We start from the raw sequence: 15,964 nt of genomic DNA on the forward strand, positions 1-15,964 counted from the left end.
GGGGGCTTGGTCCCGCACGCCTAGGACACATTCTTCTGCAGTGGACACCACTCGCAACACAGGAAATAAAGCAGACTGAGCCACGCCGGAAACAGAACGGCCTCATATATTAACTCTGCAATAGATTCTGTACGTTACGAGTGAAGGAATGATAGAAGGCAGGTCTCCGATTGTCACTTGTACAACAAAGGCTCGACGCGGTTATTACACCTATTTCTGGTTTCAAATTAGAGAACAAAATTACAAGACAATTTTAATGCAACTTTAAAAAGTTCTCAAGTAACTGAATATAAAATCTCTTTCCAATGCACTTCGAAGGTTCAGTCAGAAAATTCATTTCCACAGATTTTTCTCTTTACCACAGAGTGTTCAGAAAAGGTAGACAACTGGTACTTGAAGTGTGAAATGTTTGACCTTTGCAAATAAATGCAAATATATTCCTTGTAGAGCAGTCACATTTTGGCAATATTAGCAAGCAATATGCTTGGATAACAGATTTCCACTTTTGCATTTGCAGATTCCTTCTCTGCTGGGCAATGAAAGGACACTTACAACATCCTGCAGGGGGAAAGAAAGGTATTTTAGTCAGAGGGATGAGCTATATGCCTAATACAGCAAATCTATGATCATTTGTACCCAGGGCTCTTACAAATGACTTTGAGAGACATACAAACTCCCAACCAGGAACCAAGATTGGTGCTACATCTACACGGCAGAGCCTATTCCCTCAGTAAAAAGAAAAGGAGTACTTGTGGCACCTTAGAGACTAACAAATTTATTAGAGCATAAGCTTTTGTGAGCTACAGCTCACTTCACCAAATGCATCCGATGAAGTGAGCTGTAGCTCACGAAAGCTTATGCTCTAATAAATTTGTTAGCCTCTAAGGTGCCACAAGTACTCCTTTTCTTTTTGCGAATACAGACTAACACGGCTGCTACTCTGAAACCTATTCCCTCAGTGTAGATGCACCGTATACTGACAAGAGGAGCACCACCATTGTAGGAACACCTCAAACTGCTGCTTCTGTTGTCAACATAGCTCCCGTTTCTGAGGGGGGAGGAATTCAAACCCCTGACTGACAGTGCTATGCCAGCATAAGCTGTAAGCGTAGACCAGGCCTAATATACCCTCTGTTCCTGTTCAATGCTTTTGTCATCTATATCACAATCATCATCATTGTGATGTTCATTTGTGTCTCAAACTCAGAACAAGACATTTCCAATTCAATGGACATTCTAAATGTCAGGCCATGTCTACACTAGCACGTATATCAACACTTTTGTTGCTGAAGGGAGTGAAAAAAATACCTTCCCGAGTGACACATTTTGATGGCATAAGTGCTCATGTGCACAGCGCTACGTAGAGGGGAGACGCTCTCCCCCTAACACAGCTACCGCCGCTTGTTGAGCTGGTTTTATGATGCCGACCAGAGAGCTCTCTCCCATCAGCATAACACAGCTACACGAGCTCTCGTACAGCGGCAAAGCTGTATTGGTACAGCTGTACTACTGTCAACTTGTAAGTGTAGAGATGGCCTTAGATTTTACAAGTGCTCACAATTGTGTTTACAACACAACATAGGGATTATTGTGTAAAAACATAGACCTTTAAGCTTTGTTTCAGAGGAAGAGGGGAAAGCAAGAACTACAGGGGTGTTCTGTTTGTTACTAAGTAGTTCATTTACATTTTGGGCAAATAAACCTGTTTTCACAGGAAATGCAAGAAATCATGTTTTGAAACCCATCTGGCAGAGTAACAGCATTATTCTGACAAATTGGAGCAATTAACTGAACATGGAGTTGATGTCTCAGGAGCACACCTAGAGCAATAGGCACTAGAAATTATGCAGGCAAAACTCCAGGCCCAGAGCAATGCAAATAGATCTGCAGGATTTCCAACTAAAGCACAAGTACCGACCTGGAAATCATTAATTTTCAGTGAGAAGCAGACGTATTCTGAGTCACCTAAAATAATCCAAGAAAAGCAATGATTAGTATTAAGTCACATACAAAACCCAAACTCTCCCATTGCACTTCTGAGAGTGAGTTGATTAAGGCTCAGTCCAGAGACAGAGGCAATGCTGTAACTTAAGTGGCTGAGAGTGCACTTTTGCCAAGAGATCGCCACCTCTCCTGTGATATGTTGGCTTCCCCAGTGACCCAGATCTTCATCACTGCAATGCATTCTACATGGGACTACACCTGACAGCCATTCAGTACCTGCAGCTGGTGGTTCTTGTAGGTAGCACAATTACACCCGTCCACGGCAGGTTGCACTAGTTTCTGAATCTGGCAATTCAAAGCAATGATTTTCACTTGTGAATCTCTAAATGTTTTTAATGCTGGCTACCTGAGAGGTGCCTTTCTCCTCACATACTACTGTGACAGCTGAAATCACTGCTTACTTTAACAGTTCCAATATTGAACAGGCAGAGTCTTGGTTTCCCATGCCCCTTACCTGGACACAGCCCTAGTGTGTTGACCATTAGGCTATCATGTGTCATAAGAACATGAGAATGGCTGTGACACCCCAGTGACAGCAAGAAGCCAAGAGTGAGAGAAAATAACGTTAGCAGGAAGGAGGGGCGGGCATGAATGTATGCAGGGCTTGGATAGTGATGACCAGCAGCTAAAATTTCATGCAGCCAGACAGGACACCAGTGAAAGGATCCAGGGTTGGCATGACATGATCAGCGCGACGGGAGAAGAACAACTGTGCAGTGGAGATTTGGATGGACTAAAGCAGGAGATGCAAGTGAGTCAGGTATCCCAAGGACAGAGCTGCTGCCCAACTCTGTGCACTCGTGTGAGGGATCAGACATGCCACGAATCCATCCGAAATGAAGGTATAACCTGGAGAAGTCACTGGGCTCTCACCTGAAGACGCCCTTTCAGATTGGCTGGTGTTTTAAAATCCCCCTTCATAACCTATGGAAGGAATGAAACCAGAGTGACTCCACTTTATACAGACTAGCTGATGCGTAAGCAGCCCTTCTGCCTCGTTAGCTGCCTGGCATGTCATACCATGTCTGAACCAGAAGCAAACCTCAAAGGCCCGAGCAATAGCCTGGCATATGCATTGTGCGTGAAGTGATTTTGTTCTGCCCTCCTGGGCAGATAGCTAGTGCTGTGGGCCAAGGTACAATTTCAGCACAGATATGGCGTTTGGCATCGGACAGTGGCTGCGGTGCAGTCCTCAGGACTTCTGTTAAAAGTGGTTTCTCTGGGCTGCGCTGCACTCCCTCCCTTCTCACCCAAGGGGGAATTTTTTAAAAACTGCATTAAGAAGGGATCTTTTGTACAATGACCATTTTCCACATTCACTTCGACAAAAACTGAAGGGCTCCACTTTACTGAACTCATGAATCCTGCAGGGTCTGGATCCTGGGAGAACCTCTCATCCCATTTTCCACTGCTGTTAACATGGCTTGCGGGGACTGGAACAGTCCTCAAAGCCAGTGCCACAATCAGAGCAGCCAATCAAGCCAGCTCCAGGGCTGGTATTTCAATGCATCATGCACACAGATGGTACCAAACCTCCTAGAACGTGAAAACAGAGTTTGCCCTTGGTTCTGTGCATGTCATAACAGGGCCCCATTCATGACTGTGGCCTCTGGGCATTACTACAATAAACCATCAGCACCATCTCATAGCAGCTCCCTGGGCTAGTTCTCCTCGTGCAGGAGTTGCCTGGTCCTCCTGGAGTCCTCCCTTTGAGGGGAGGAGAGTTTGACCTGGGCCCAAGCAGAAACATTTAGTAACCAGCTCATAGCTCTGCAGCACCCCCTAGCAGGGGCTGTAATTTCCAGAGCAGCACACACAAATCCTCTGGGGAATGTCTCTTTGGCCTTAGCACAGCTGGAGTAGGAGCACTGTCCCAGGACATGACCTTGCATTTCTTCTGCACCCAGCCTCCCCTTGACTTGAGTGAATTTGGGGTGAGCTACGGAATGAAGCACCAATTTCTAGGTCTTCCACTATGGAGAGACTGGAATTTTCTAGTGCTAACAGCTTTGCATAAATGCAGAGGTATGTAAGTCAGTATTACATATAGTAAATCCACATTTTTGTGGCTATTTTGTATTTGTAACATGTGTCACTCCCATCATCATCCAGTGACGCTCAGCATGCTAAGCAGACAGTAGCAATACTCACCCTGTGGGTGTTGTTGATTACCAAGGGGTCTGGGTTGCCATAGTTGGGTGGATTTGCATATGGGTCATAGCCAAGCCTAGCGAGCATTGGTGCTATCTGGGCCATGTCTTGCAATACGTCCCCTGGAATGTGCCCGATCCATTTGGACAAAGCTTCCAAGTTTACAGGCTTAATAACCTGGTCTGTTGATCTTTCTATCCTGAAAAGAGAGTAGAAATCAGTCACTTGGGTTTTGGATGTATGTTGTGTTCATACAGAGGATCCTGCAGCTGGGTTATTGCCATTTGAATTCTCATTCTCAATGTCCGAGAGACGCACGTAGCTCAGATATTTTCAGCGTCTTCAGGATAAAAAGCTCATACAGCAGAGGCTTCAAAGCTTTTTGAAGGATGGTGAAGCTGCAGGGTCAAAGACCCAACACTAACACACCTAAGGGGTCGGCGCCACGTGTTTCAATACCCAAGTGCAAAGCCATGTGGTAACTCGAGTCACTGATATTATCCCTGTCCTCAACCTTCCCGAAGTGCCACCTCTTGCCACAGTAGTTGAAGGGGAAATGCTGTGCTGCCCGCTCTCTGCTGAGGTGGCCTAAGGAGTGCTGGGCACTCTTCCCGGCCTAGGGACGCTCCCGTTCGTTCTGCCCACCTTGCTGGGCCTTCTGTGTTAGATCATCTGCACCTGTTTCCACTAGTGAGGGAAAGCGTGTCCCCCCCTGCAATCGGTGCATTGCTGCCAGTCTGAGCTACGCCCCCTGCAGCAACAGTCTGCCCCTGCCGTCAAAGGCAGAGCAGCGTTTCTCCCTGCACAAACTGTCCCTTTACATTTTGAGACAGCAAAGTTAACGTCCTGTAATTAGGCAGATTTACATAGTTTGCATGAAAATTAGAGCCCTCCCCAGAGACAGTTCTGTTTATTCAGGACACGTAAATCTCTGGCACACGCACGAGAAGAGGCTGCAGTTGGAGTGCGGCAGGTGCCACCAGACCCTGAAGGATCTAGAGCGCCTAAGGCTCTTGAGATAAAGCCTCCCATCCTGACCCCCCTCAGGCCTTGGAGATCAGTCACTGATTTCTACACTGTTCGGAAGGGACAGGCATTCCTACGGCCCAAACCTCTCATCCCAGTTACTGCAGGAGAAAAATCAAAGGAATTTGTGGCTACCTGCCACACGGACGTCATGGGAAATGAGACCTCGGGAACTGGGCAGCATTAGTAAATTAATGAGCTATTCGCTAGTAAGTTAATGGGCTATTCGCTCTCAGCAGATTTTTAAAGATACAAAGCCCAACAGAGGCCATCAGTTCCCCTAAGAAATAAGCTTGCATCTACCACAGTAGCTGCTCTCCCCGTCCCTTGCTACCTCAAACCACAATTCCTTGGCTGGGGAGGGTTTATAGCGAAGAAAAGACAAGGCCATAAAGGAGAAAAGCTCTAGCCCTGGGTGAACTTCATGCTCCCCATCCTCTGCACTCCCTCTGCTCAGCTGCGCCCAGTTCCTGCACGGCACGTCTGCAATGTTCAGGCCTTACACACCACGGAGAGCCAGACTCAAAGAGGCTCTACAGATTCACAACAGCCACTGGTCCGACAGCCCCCATTCACTAGCATCAGCAATGTAGTGACTTTCCTTGGGACTGATCACCAGGGCTAGAGCCCCTAATTCTGGAAAATAAAGTGCTCTTTTGTTTGTACAGCGCCTAGGACAATGAGGCCCTAATGCCCCTCTAGAATCTTTAACTAACATGGGACTTTAATCACGCTTCCCACCCCTCCCTCCCTTAAGTAGCTAGGGCCTCAGTTACACAGCATGGCATATTGGGGCATCAGTTCAACTGTGACTCAGAGAACCACACCCTATAAAATACTGACTAGCATGAGACAGCATTTTACAAGGGTACAGAATCACAAATCACGTGCAGTCAGCTTCCACTGCCACTCTCTCTTTGGGAAAAACTTTTTAGGGTAAGTCTACATGGCAATGAGACACTTGTGGCTGGCCAATGCCAGCTGACTCAGGCTCGTGGGGCTCGGGCTATGGGCTGTGTAACTGCAGTGTAGATCTCTGGGGCTCGGGCTGGAGGACAGGCTCTAGGATCCTGCGAGGTGGGAGGGTCCCAACGCTCGGGACATCCTGAATGTCTACACCGCAATTAAACCACCCTGCAGCCGCAGCCCCACGAGCCTGAGTTTGCTGGCACAGGCCAGCCACGGGGTGTCTCACTGCAGTGCAGACATACCCTTAGTGTTGAGGAAAGTATGGCCTGACAAGGTCCTCTCTTTCCCTTGCTCAGAGAAGGAGAAAACCGTACAGCGGGTTCTTTCCCCTCCACCTCCCTGTTCTGGATGGACAGAACTAACAGAAAAAGATGGTTAGAAGGCAGACGTGTCTGGCTAGTTCCCATATATCCATGTTTACAGTTAGAGGTTGGGTTAGGTTAGTCTAAGGTTACCAAGTAACCAAAATGATCACTACAAACAACTGCAGGAAGAAACTCAAAATATGAAATCGCTCTAAACACGCATGCTGTGTGTACACACTTCTTTATCCCATGATCACGTCAGAACTACGTGGGGTGAGAGGCAGTGGGATGTCAGAAAACCTCAGCTGCATGCTACCTAAGATAATTCAGTGCTAGCTGGAATGTAATCCAATGTTTAAAGAAATATTTGGGAATGGGTAGAAAAAGAGAAAGGGGACACAGATTATCCCGAAACTGGAGCTCCTTAAATAGGACTCTGCCAAAACAGAGCCTGAAATCATCCCCTTATTTACAAGTCGGATGACTGAGATGTCACCATTCTCAAAAATCCTCACCTAAGCAGCTAACCATGCTCAGGTATACTGCCATTGTGACATTCATGCAGTTCTTTAGACACACACAAGTATGCTACAGCAGAGTTGGGTGCATCAATCCCTCTGCTCCTGACAATGAGGCATGAAAATAAGCAACAAGGTAGGCCCCAAGAAGGTTTGGCAAGAACCCGCTCCGTCTAGGCAGGAGTCTCTTTGGAAAGCAGCAGCAGCCATACAGACACTCACTTGGAAAGAGAGACTCCGCCAGGTTTCCCTATTAATTCTTCATGGTGCAGCACTGTGTCGCTCCAGGAAATGTCTAGGAACTGCATGATGACACGCATGGACTGCTCGGGGTGCAGCACTAGCTGCTCATAGTAGACTGGCAGGCACCTGGACTGCCCAATCTCTACACACTGGGAATACATCACCTCGATCGCTTTGTTCCACTTTGCAAGGCAGTCTCGGTAGCTGTTCAAGTCAAAGCCTGCAATCGTTACCTTCCTTGTGATCATGGAATGGACAGAAGCCCGGCCATCTCGAACCATCAGCAGAAATTTGGAATTGGGAAAGAGTCTTGAAAGGTAGACAGAGGATTTTAACGTGAAGGGGTCCTTGTTACATAGATATCTGGCTGGCTCACCATGCTTGGCTATGACTTCAAGGATAAATGCCTGCATGGCAGCGTCCAGGACTTGGTCCGTCACTCCTGCTTCATCCAAGCGCATCTTTTCACGCCCAGATTTGGACCAGGCCTGGCGCATTGCCAGCACCCGGGGAATAATGCGAGTCTCTTCTCCACAGCGGATCTCTGGATGCGCATCCAGCATGGCTCTCATGAGAGTCGTGCCGCTCCGCGGGACCCCACCGATAAATATCAGAGGCATCTCCTTGCTGTACCGGTACTCGACGCGACTGGAGTCCACCACGACCAGTTCTTCGTTTTCTGGTCTCATCAGCCCATGCTTCCGCTTGCCATAGCCCTTGCCCAGTAGCTCCTGGCACTCCAACATCTGCTGGCCAAGGTGCACAGTCACCATCAGGGCAATAGCAAAGCCAAGCCCCAGCAACACCCGCCGCATGGTGATCCGCATTCTGTTCCTCTGCACATAGGCTGGGAGACCGGAGGGTCCTCTGCCTTCAGCTTTCACTTAGGAAGCAGCCAATCCCGTGTGCGTCTGCAAAGAAAACAGCACATGTTCAAAGAAGTGAGGGGCATACATCTGGTTACCTGGCCCGTCTCCTACTGAACCACCTGACACCAGGACAGCCTCAGCCTCCAATCAATCACACAAAGACCTACTGATCACCTCAACTGGCCCTGGAGAGAGCACCCCAAGCCATTTGTCTTGTCTGCCTGGAACTAACTCCAGCTTCCACCACAACTCCTGAGAGACCATCAGGATCTAATCAACCTCATGATTTATTACCATCTTACATCCCCAAAAGAAGGGCAAAGTGATTTTCAGATTGTGCGTAAAAGAGATCTTTCCTTGCTGCTGGGGATGAAGGTACCTGTTTACCAGCAATGCCGTGCAGCAGTTTAGCAGAGGAAATTAAGAATAACGTATCCAGGAAACCCTTTGGGAAGTATTTCCAAAACATCCAGAACAAATTTCCTTGGCTTATCTTCATCCCATTACTTCCTTCTATTAAATATGTGTTGCTCTGAAGCAAGTATTTTCATCAAAACAGAGAAGAACTGAAGTAAAAACAGAACAGAACCCTCCAAGCCCTGGGTATTCCATGCGAGCAGTTCTGGAAGAGAGGGAATGCAGCAAAAGGGCCAGCCTTTCTTTACTAGCTCAATGGCAGAGCTTTTGCATTTATGGACAGGGGCATTTTGGCTTAGCCAGGCTTTCCCCTTCTCATGAAGGCCAAGAAAACATCAACCTCCAAGGTGACAGACTGATTTACTGTCCTCCATCCCAGATGGGTCCCCAATCCGTTCTTGCCGTTTTCCCTCTGTTGTATTACACATATGCACTGAGGTGTACAACACAACCCTTCTATCAGTTCCATAAACAAGAAGTTTCCTGCATACATGTTTACTTTGATTAGAAATTAGCTACAACATGAGAAAACTCTTCCCATTTGATTTCCAGGAGGGTTGGTGGGTTTGCTTCAGCAGAAGCAATGGCTAATGAGCATCAAATTGGGTTAATTATTAAACAAACTACTTATTTGAAGGTTTAGTGTAAATACTAGCAACAAGCATTGCTAATATGAATACTCCCCTGCCAGAAACTGACCTTAAATAAAGTTTCCCCTTGAAACACTGAAGTTTTCATTTGGCTCTGCTGTGAAGACCCGACTTCTCTGTAGGAGATTCCAGCAGGAGGATTGTTGCTCCTGCAAGTCTGTCTCTTGCTCTGCGGATTCCACAAAGCTCCTGTTAAAACTGGCAAACCATCCCTCCCCCTTTCCCGGCTGAACCCACTAGTGCAGGTTTTGCAATCCCACCCCTAGGTCACAGAGAGCTTTTCGGGTAAATTCCTTGCAATGCATGGATTTGGGCAGAAGTTGAACGTGGGAGAGAGGAAGGTGACCGCTGTGCATTTTATTTCACTGCCAATCCAAAACACTGCGTAAGAAAAATATTTTCTCCTCAAAAATTTCTTAATGAAAGCAAGCATGTAACAGTGGCCCATGTAAGCACACAGAGCAGTCCATTCTTACACTCTGCAGGGCACTGGCTGTGGCCGGCACGCTGCTTCTCTCTGCTGTGCATGGTACTGTACAAAGAGCAGCAGTTCTGGGCCCACGGGACTTTACAATCGAGTTACATGTCTCTAAAGTGATGAATTGGGTCATTTGACTTTTTAATATATTTCATTTCCAAAAGCAATTTAAAATGCCCACTAGCCTCTGGTCTCCACCGCCTTTATAGCTGGAATGGACAGAAATTCAGACTAACTGGGCTGTAATGGGATGTAGTTCAAAAGTCTAAGCGGAGGTAAAAAAAATTTTAAAGGGAAGATGGAAGTTTGTACTAAATGGGGTAGGCGAATACGGTTTATGGTTAACATTTCCTACCAGGATTCCCTTGCAGCCCCACTAGCTTGTCAAGGTCACTTAGAGGTGAGGACATGGCTCATTTGGGCTTCTGAAATGGGTAGAGTGCTGTGAATCTGACACCACAAATACAGGATTCCAGGAAAACTGACCAGACGGAACGTGCCACATGCCAGAATCCTGAAGTGAAATCTGTTGCACAGCCCGGAGTACGTTCTCGGCCCTCCACTGTGCAGGCAGCATGGCGAGCCAGGCTGGGGGGTCGGGACAAAGTTGTTTTCAGGGACTGTGATCTCAAATGTTATTCAGCTCTCCTCCTGCCCATCCATGAGCTTGTTCAACTACTGCCAAGGCAGATGGCAAATATGCAGCATTTACAGAGACTGTTTGGCCTCTAATCTTGCCTGCTAGCCATTTAAAAAGAAAAAAGAGCTCTTAAAATACTGGGTCTATCTGCTTCAGGGTGACAGACATACGGACAGCCTGCTGTCTGGGCACATGACTAGGGACAAGAACCCGTAGGTTCTAAGCCCTGATCTGATGCTGACTCCATCTGTGTCTGGAACATGTCACTTCTCTCTCCCCCTGCTTCCTCAATGGTAACAAGGGGTACACTTGCTGTGGGGCGGCCAGAGGGGTGTTGCCAAGACCAGACTGCTACCCAAAGTAATATCTATTATTAGATGGTCACTAAAACATCCCTAAACTCAGAGTTCCTAAACAAGCACAAGTGAGCCTGTTCACTAATGCGAGGTCAAAGGTGCAACTAAGCTCGAGTTGCTTTCTGCAGTCTTCTGCGGCAGCATTCGCCAACAGGTTCTAGGGCTTGGTGTTAATGTCCATCATCGGGAAGATCAATTCCCTCCACTGAAGACACTGCTGGATGAAATTCTATGGCCTGTGTCATGCAGATGGTGAGATTACATGATTGATTAGAACACAAACCCCGCTGGCCCTAACATCCATGAAAAAGTCCTCAGTTACTGTCTTCTCCCCGGTTTCTTCCCTCCGACACAGGATCCAGGGACTTAAAATCCTACTAGCCTATGGACATACGTTCATCAACAGAAACCAAAGAGCTAAAGGCTTCACCAGAGCTCAGCTGCTCAGTAAAACCCCAGCACACTTACGGCTGGTGCTCTGATCCATGGAACACATTGACAAAGATGGAGTGTGATTCAGAGAGCCAAAAACTCCATCTTCAACCAGACTGAGAATTTAGTCATGGCTTTAAAGAAAGCAAAATGCAGCATGCAGAGTAACAGCTGAGCTGTGGCCAACGTAACAATAAGGATCAATACAAACCAAAATTCACAAAAAATCCCTGCAATTAAAAATCTCCCCTATTTTGCATTCTGATTAGGTATTAATATCAGCAAGATCTGTAATCGCTTCTAGTAGCTTTTGAGAGTGGTAAAATATAAATAAAAGAGAAATGGCTGTGCAGACACAAACATGAAATATTCATTAATTCACTCCCAATATGTCATGCAGGGCCCCCACTGCTCTGACAGATCCTCTTTTGATACACTTACCTTTCCCTGGTAAATTCATTTTGCTGTTGGCTGATCTCTGCTCAGAAATACAGATGTCCGATGAATACCTAATGGGAAAAAACCCCACAATGCTGATTTGTTTACAGATAACTGATATTCATCGGAATGGTTAGAAATAAAATGCTCATTCTCAGGATTCAGTTTTCCATATTGCAGTTTTAACAGTCTATCGACACAGATCAGTAATCTTTTAATGTTTACCTGAAAGCCAAAAGACATGCAGCTGCGAGATACAACTGTTATGTTCATCATACACTGTCTCCACCGAACCTAGCAACTGGCTGTCAGAAATCTGCCTGAATATCTTAACACACTGGCAGTGTCACCTGGCTATCTCAGCTACAGACAAGGCTTAAAAATCAGACTATACACCTGGCATCACAACCCTGAGCCCATGAAGCGACATTGGCATCATATTTCTCTCATCCCAGGGAAAGGAAACTTTGCAAAGTCCATCGGGTGAATTACAACAAAACTCAGGGAGAGTCTTGGGGCACAGGCAGAGAGAGAAGCAAAATGCAATTGAAAGCATCTCTCAAACGAGGTAGGAGGCTGGCTTCCCAAGACCTGAGATGAAGAGAGCAAGAGCCAGGCAGAAGCTGGCAGGATGTGTGAGGCCAGAGAGGATAGCAGACTGAATATATTAGAGTCCTGACTGGTAAACAGAACCATGCCGCCTGCTCCAGAGGACACTGCACAGCACCTGCTCTCCCGTTTTATTAAAAACTCTGAAATCAGGCAAGAGCCAAAGTGCTGCGGAGGCTCACAAGCCTTTCAGGCAAACCTGAGCTCAGTGTTCGGCTTTGACTGAGGTCATCTGCAATTCTGAGCAAGCTCTGCTTTGAAAATTAGGCTCCTCTGAGCATAACACTCAAAGCAAAGTCAAGGGGATGTGAACCCAAGAGCAAAATAAAACATCAGCACAGGCCCCTGCAAAGCAAGCTGCAAGATTCCCCTGGCAACGACAAACTCTTCCACATTTTCTCAAGGTTGATTCCTTCACCCTCTTGTCTGTGAAACTGATTTTTAGCACAGGGAACTCCCTGGGGCCCAGAAGTGTTTACAATCTACCTGCAGCATCAGACCCACAAGAAGAGATCTTAACATTGAAACAAAATTGGCACCCACGTGTGGCGCACACGCACCCCTCCCCTGGATTTCCAAGGAGCCCTGTCTTCTGCATCTGCAACTGTTAGCTTCCTCTTTGCATACCATACAACAACATGTTGTTTCCAGGAGATGCCCCTGAACCAGGGATAAAAACGTTACCAGTGTAACTGCTGCAAGAAGTTAGGTGCCTCTGCAGCGTACCAGCAAGGCAGGCTCCAGGCGCCTTTCGGGTGAAGGGCCTGGAAGGTCTGTGGAGAAGGGGCAGAGACAGAAGGGAGCAAAAAGGCACAAAGCAGCACATACCACTTGGCTGCACACAGCGACCAGGCCTATTAGGCTGGAAGGGGATTTCCACCTGGCTCCAGGATTAGAGGCGACGGGATTCTCTCCACAGAATTTCTGGAGCACCCTCTGCTGCAGAGCTAAGCACAGACACCAGGAGAGCTCTCCACGTACACGACAGACCTCAGTTTCTGCTGCTGGTGGCGATGATGCACTCATCCATAGTCTGGTGAGCACAGTTGGTAACACTACACACCGACCCATCACATAGACAGCCCTCTGCAGGTCCTCGTGGTCGGAGTGCAGCACCTCACCTTCCCAACTGGACATTGTCACAGCTTCCCTCGAGACCTGGGGCTTAACTGTAAGAGGTGCTGAGCACCCACAGCTCCATTAACTTCAACTGGAGTTCTGGGCACTTAGCACCACTGAAAGGCAGGCACTTGTTTGCCTCAGTTTCCCCTGTGCACCAGGGATTTCATCCCTTGCTTCACAGAACAGACTGACGGTGTCTGTAGCGTTGGGCCAGTACAGAAGCGGTGGAGAACTGCTAATGATTTGTAGGGATGTGTGAGTGGAACAAGGCAGTCAGCTCTGCCTCTACTCTAGAGCTAATTAAGAGCCTGGCGGGGGAACTCCACCCATATCAAGTTTCCAGAGAATCTCACTCTGCCCAGAGGAACAGGGCTGATTAACACACTCCTTCCCACACCAAAACTTCTGCCCTGCATTGAGCGAGGTCCATCAACTAGTCTGGACTAGGCTGCAGGCTTCCCGGAGCAGGGACCACATTTCCCCAGAGATTTCTGAAGCACCATTGGTGCTCAAATAGCAGTTGTCTACAGCCCCATCGCCCACACTCTACCCTCAGGAAAATAGCCCAAACCATGCACTTATGGTGCGTGTACGCAGACACGCACTTCCTTCCTGATACTGCTCATGAAAACCACCACCAGGGAGCTGCTATGCCAAGAACCCTTTGCACACATAACCAGTAACTTTTCAGAGAGGCAGAGACTTAGCTGAGGGTCTTTCTCTGCAAGACCCTGACAATTTTTTCATGTGAAGCGGACAACCAGCCATGAAGAGTGGAGCCGCTATCCACATATGACAATCGACTTTTTACCCAGCCCTCCAGAAGAGACAAGCTGGTGCACTGATCCACTGAGAACAAAATTAAAATAAAAGGAGTAAGCTCTATTGTAGCTCCTGTCTATTAAAAAACAGCTTGCCAGAATACGAGATGCAGCTAGCCCCAGCTATTAAAGATTACACGTATTTTTATTTACATCAACGTGACTAGATGCAGTTTTAGATTATTCATGCTCCAGAGGAGATGTTTATTCTTCTGGCTACATGGATTTGCAAGTATTTAGTGCTGGAAATTGGATTTGTTATACTGCCTAGTTAACTTCAGGTACCACTGTTCCTAATTACTTCTCCTTCGGATACACAGCAGCCACAGAAAGCAGTTATTCTAGCAACTGAGCGCTATGATTCCAAATTCTAAGTATTGTGCACCATCGCTGTAGTCATACATTCCAAGGCCAGATAGGACCATTGTGATCCCGACCTCCTGCATAACACAGGGCAGAGAACTTCAGCAAATATTCCTAGGTCTGGGGGAAACTGATTGTCATAGTTACTAACCAACAGCAGAGACTTTGGAGTACATTATTAATATTATATATAACTAATTAGTTTGGTGAAACCTGAGTGGCCTATGACTAAATGCACACAATAGCTCATAAGTGACAGTGACGGGACATAGTGCATGAAACATGCCCCCACCCTGCCCGCGAGGTGCTGTGTTACACAACACAAATGGAATCAGTAACACAGAACGGAGGGACACACACAAACAATTAGCTCATGGCAAGCTAGGGCATGAATCTTCACCACCAGAGCCTGCCATAGACCAGAGGTCCACATAAGTGGCTCTCCACCTTTCCAGACTGCTGTACCCATTCAGGAGTCTGATTTGTCATGCATACCCCCAAGTTTCACCTCACTTAAAAACTACTTGCTTATAAAAATCAGACATAAAAAATATAAAAGTATCAGAGTACACTATTACTGAAAAATTGCTTATGTTCTCATTTTTACCATATAATTATAAGATAAATCGATTGGAATATAAATATTGTACTTACATTTCAGTGTATAGTATATACAGCAGTATAAACATGTTACTGTCTGTATAAAATTTTAGTTAGTACTGCTTTTTATGTGGCCTGTTGTAAAATCAGACAAATATCGAGATGAGTTGATGTCCCCCGGAAGACCTCTGCGTACCCCTAGGGGTACATGTACCCCTGGTTGAGAATCACTGGTCCACATGGACCCTGCTGACATGCATTAACAGTTCATTAACACACTTTGATCTAATCTGTTTCAAAGAGGACTGGATCAAAGTGTAACGCATTGTTAATGTGCATCAGCAGGGTCCACAGACAGTTAGTGCTCAGCAGACTAGTAGGGCCTGCCATGAACTAATTGTTTGTGTAGTAGACAAGCCCCACGACTGCAGCCAAGGTGGTTCACACATCTACTGTTCTTGGAAACCTTGTTATTATAGATTCTGTGCAAATCCCTCCAGAGAGGATATTCCAGCTAGAGAAATTGCACATAAGGGGCTAACATTTGGATTTTCATAAACTGAGCTAAGACCTACTCTGGTTAAAACCGTTTGAATGTAGGGTGCATTCTGGCTGACAAAGAAACAGAATAAGAGGGCCTGAGGCCGAACAGGGTTGAGACGCAGAGAGAATTACCTGCATTTCCAGTCCCAAGGCACATGACAAGGATTCAGGCCTGTCACTGAGAAGGGTCAGCGTTCAGACTCCAATGGCTCAGGGTGCATTGGCCCAGATTCACAGTGGGAGCCCAGCACTAGAATAGCAGCAGGGGCTCCAGGACTGGGCAGTGGCTCTTCAGCTGAGTGATGTGCAGAGGCCTGCCCCACACCTGCCCAGGCTAAACCCTTTCTTCATTTGCATGAGCCCTAAAAATTAGCAGCAGAAATCTGGGACTGGGAGTGGAACCTACAGCT

General features: G+C 46.9%; 1 protein-coding gene across 5 annotated transcripts in view; it reads right to left on the reverse strand.

Annotated features, from left to right (window-relative positions):
- Window positions 1-88: 88 nt before the first annotated feature.
- Window positions 89-15,964, reverse strand: part of TPST2 (tyrosylprotein sulfotransferase 2) — a 41,133-nt gene continuing 25,257 nt past the window's right edge. For 2 of the 5 annotated variants that reach the window (XM_038373199.1, XM_038373203.2), the window contains exons 2-8: window positions 11,500-11,567; window positions 9,202-9,321; window positions 7,196-8,127; window positions 4,156-4,354; window positions 2,878-2,928; window positions 1,919-1,965; window positions 89-558 (exon numbers count right to left, since the gene is read on the reverse strand). In XM_038373199.1, coding sequence (XP_038229127.1) covers window positions 1,936-1,965; window positions 2,878-2,928; window positions 4,156-4,354; window positions 7,196-8,043 — 1,128 coding nt within the window. In that variant the 5' untranslated portion in view covers window positions 8,044-8,127; window positions 9,202-9,321; window positions 11,500-11,567 and the 3' untranslated portion in view covers window positions 89-558; window positions 1,919-1,935. Of the gene's footprint in view, window positions 559-1,918; window positions 1,966-2,877; window positions 2,929-4,155; window positions 4,355-7,195; window positions 8,128-9,201; window positions 11,568-15,964 lie in introns of all 5 variants that reach the window. The other 3 variants (XM_038373206.2, XM_043498291.1, XM_043498290.1) reach the window with 2 other exon arrangements.

Source organism: Dermochelys coriacea, chromosome 15, assembly GCF_009764565.3.
Source record: "Dermochelys coriacea isolate rDerCor1 chromosome 15, rDerCor1.pri.v4, whole genome shotgun sequence".
Taxonomy (NCBI): Eukaryota; Metazoa; Chordata; order Testudines; family Dermochelyidae; genus Dermochelys; species Dermochelys coriacea.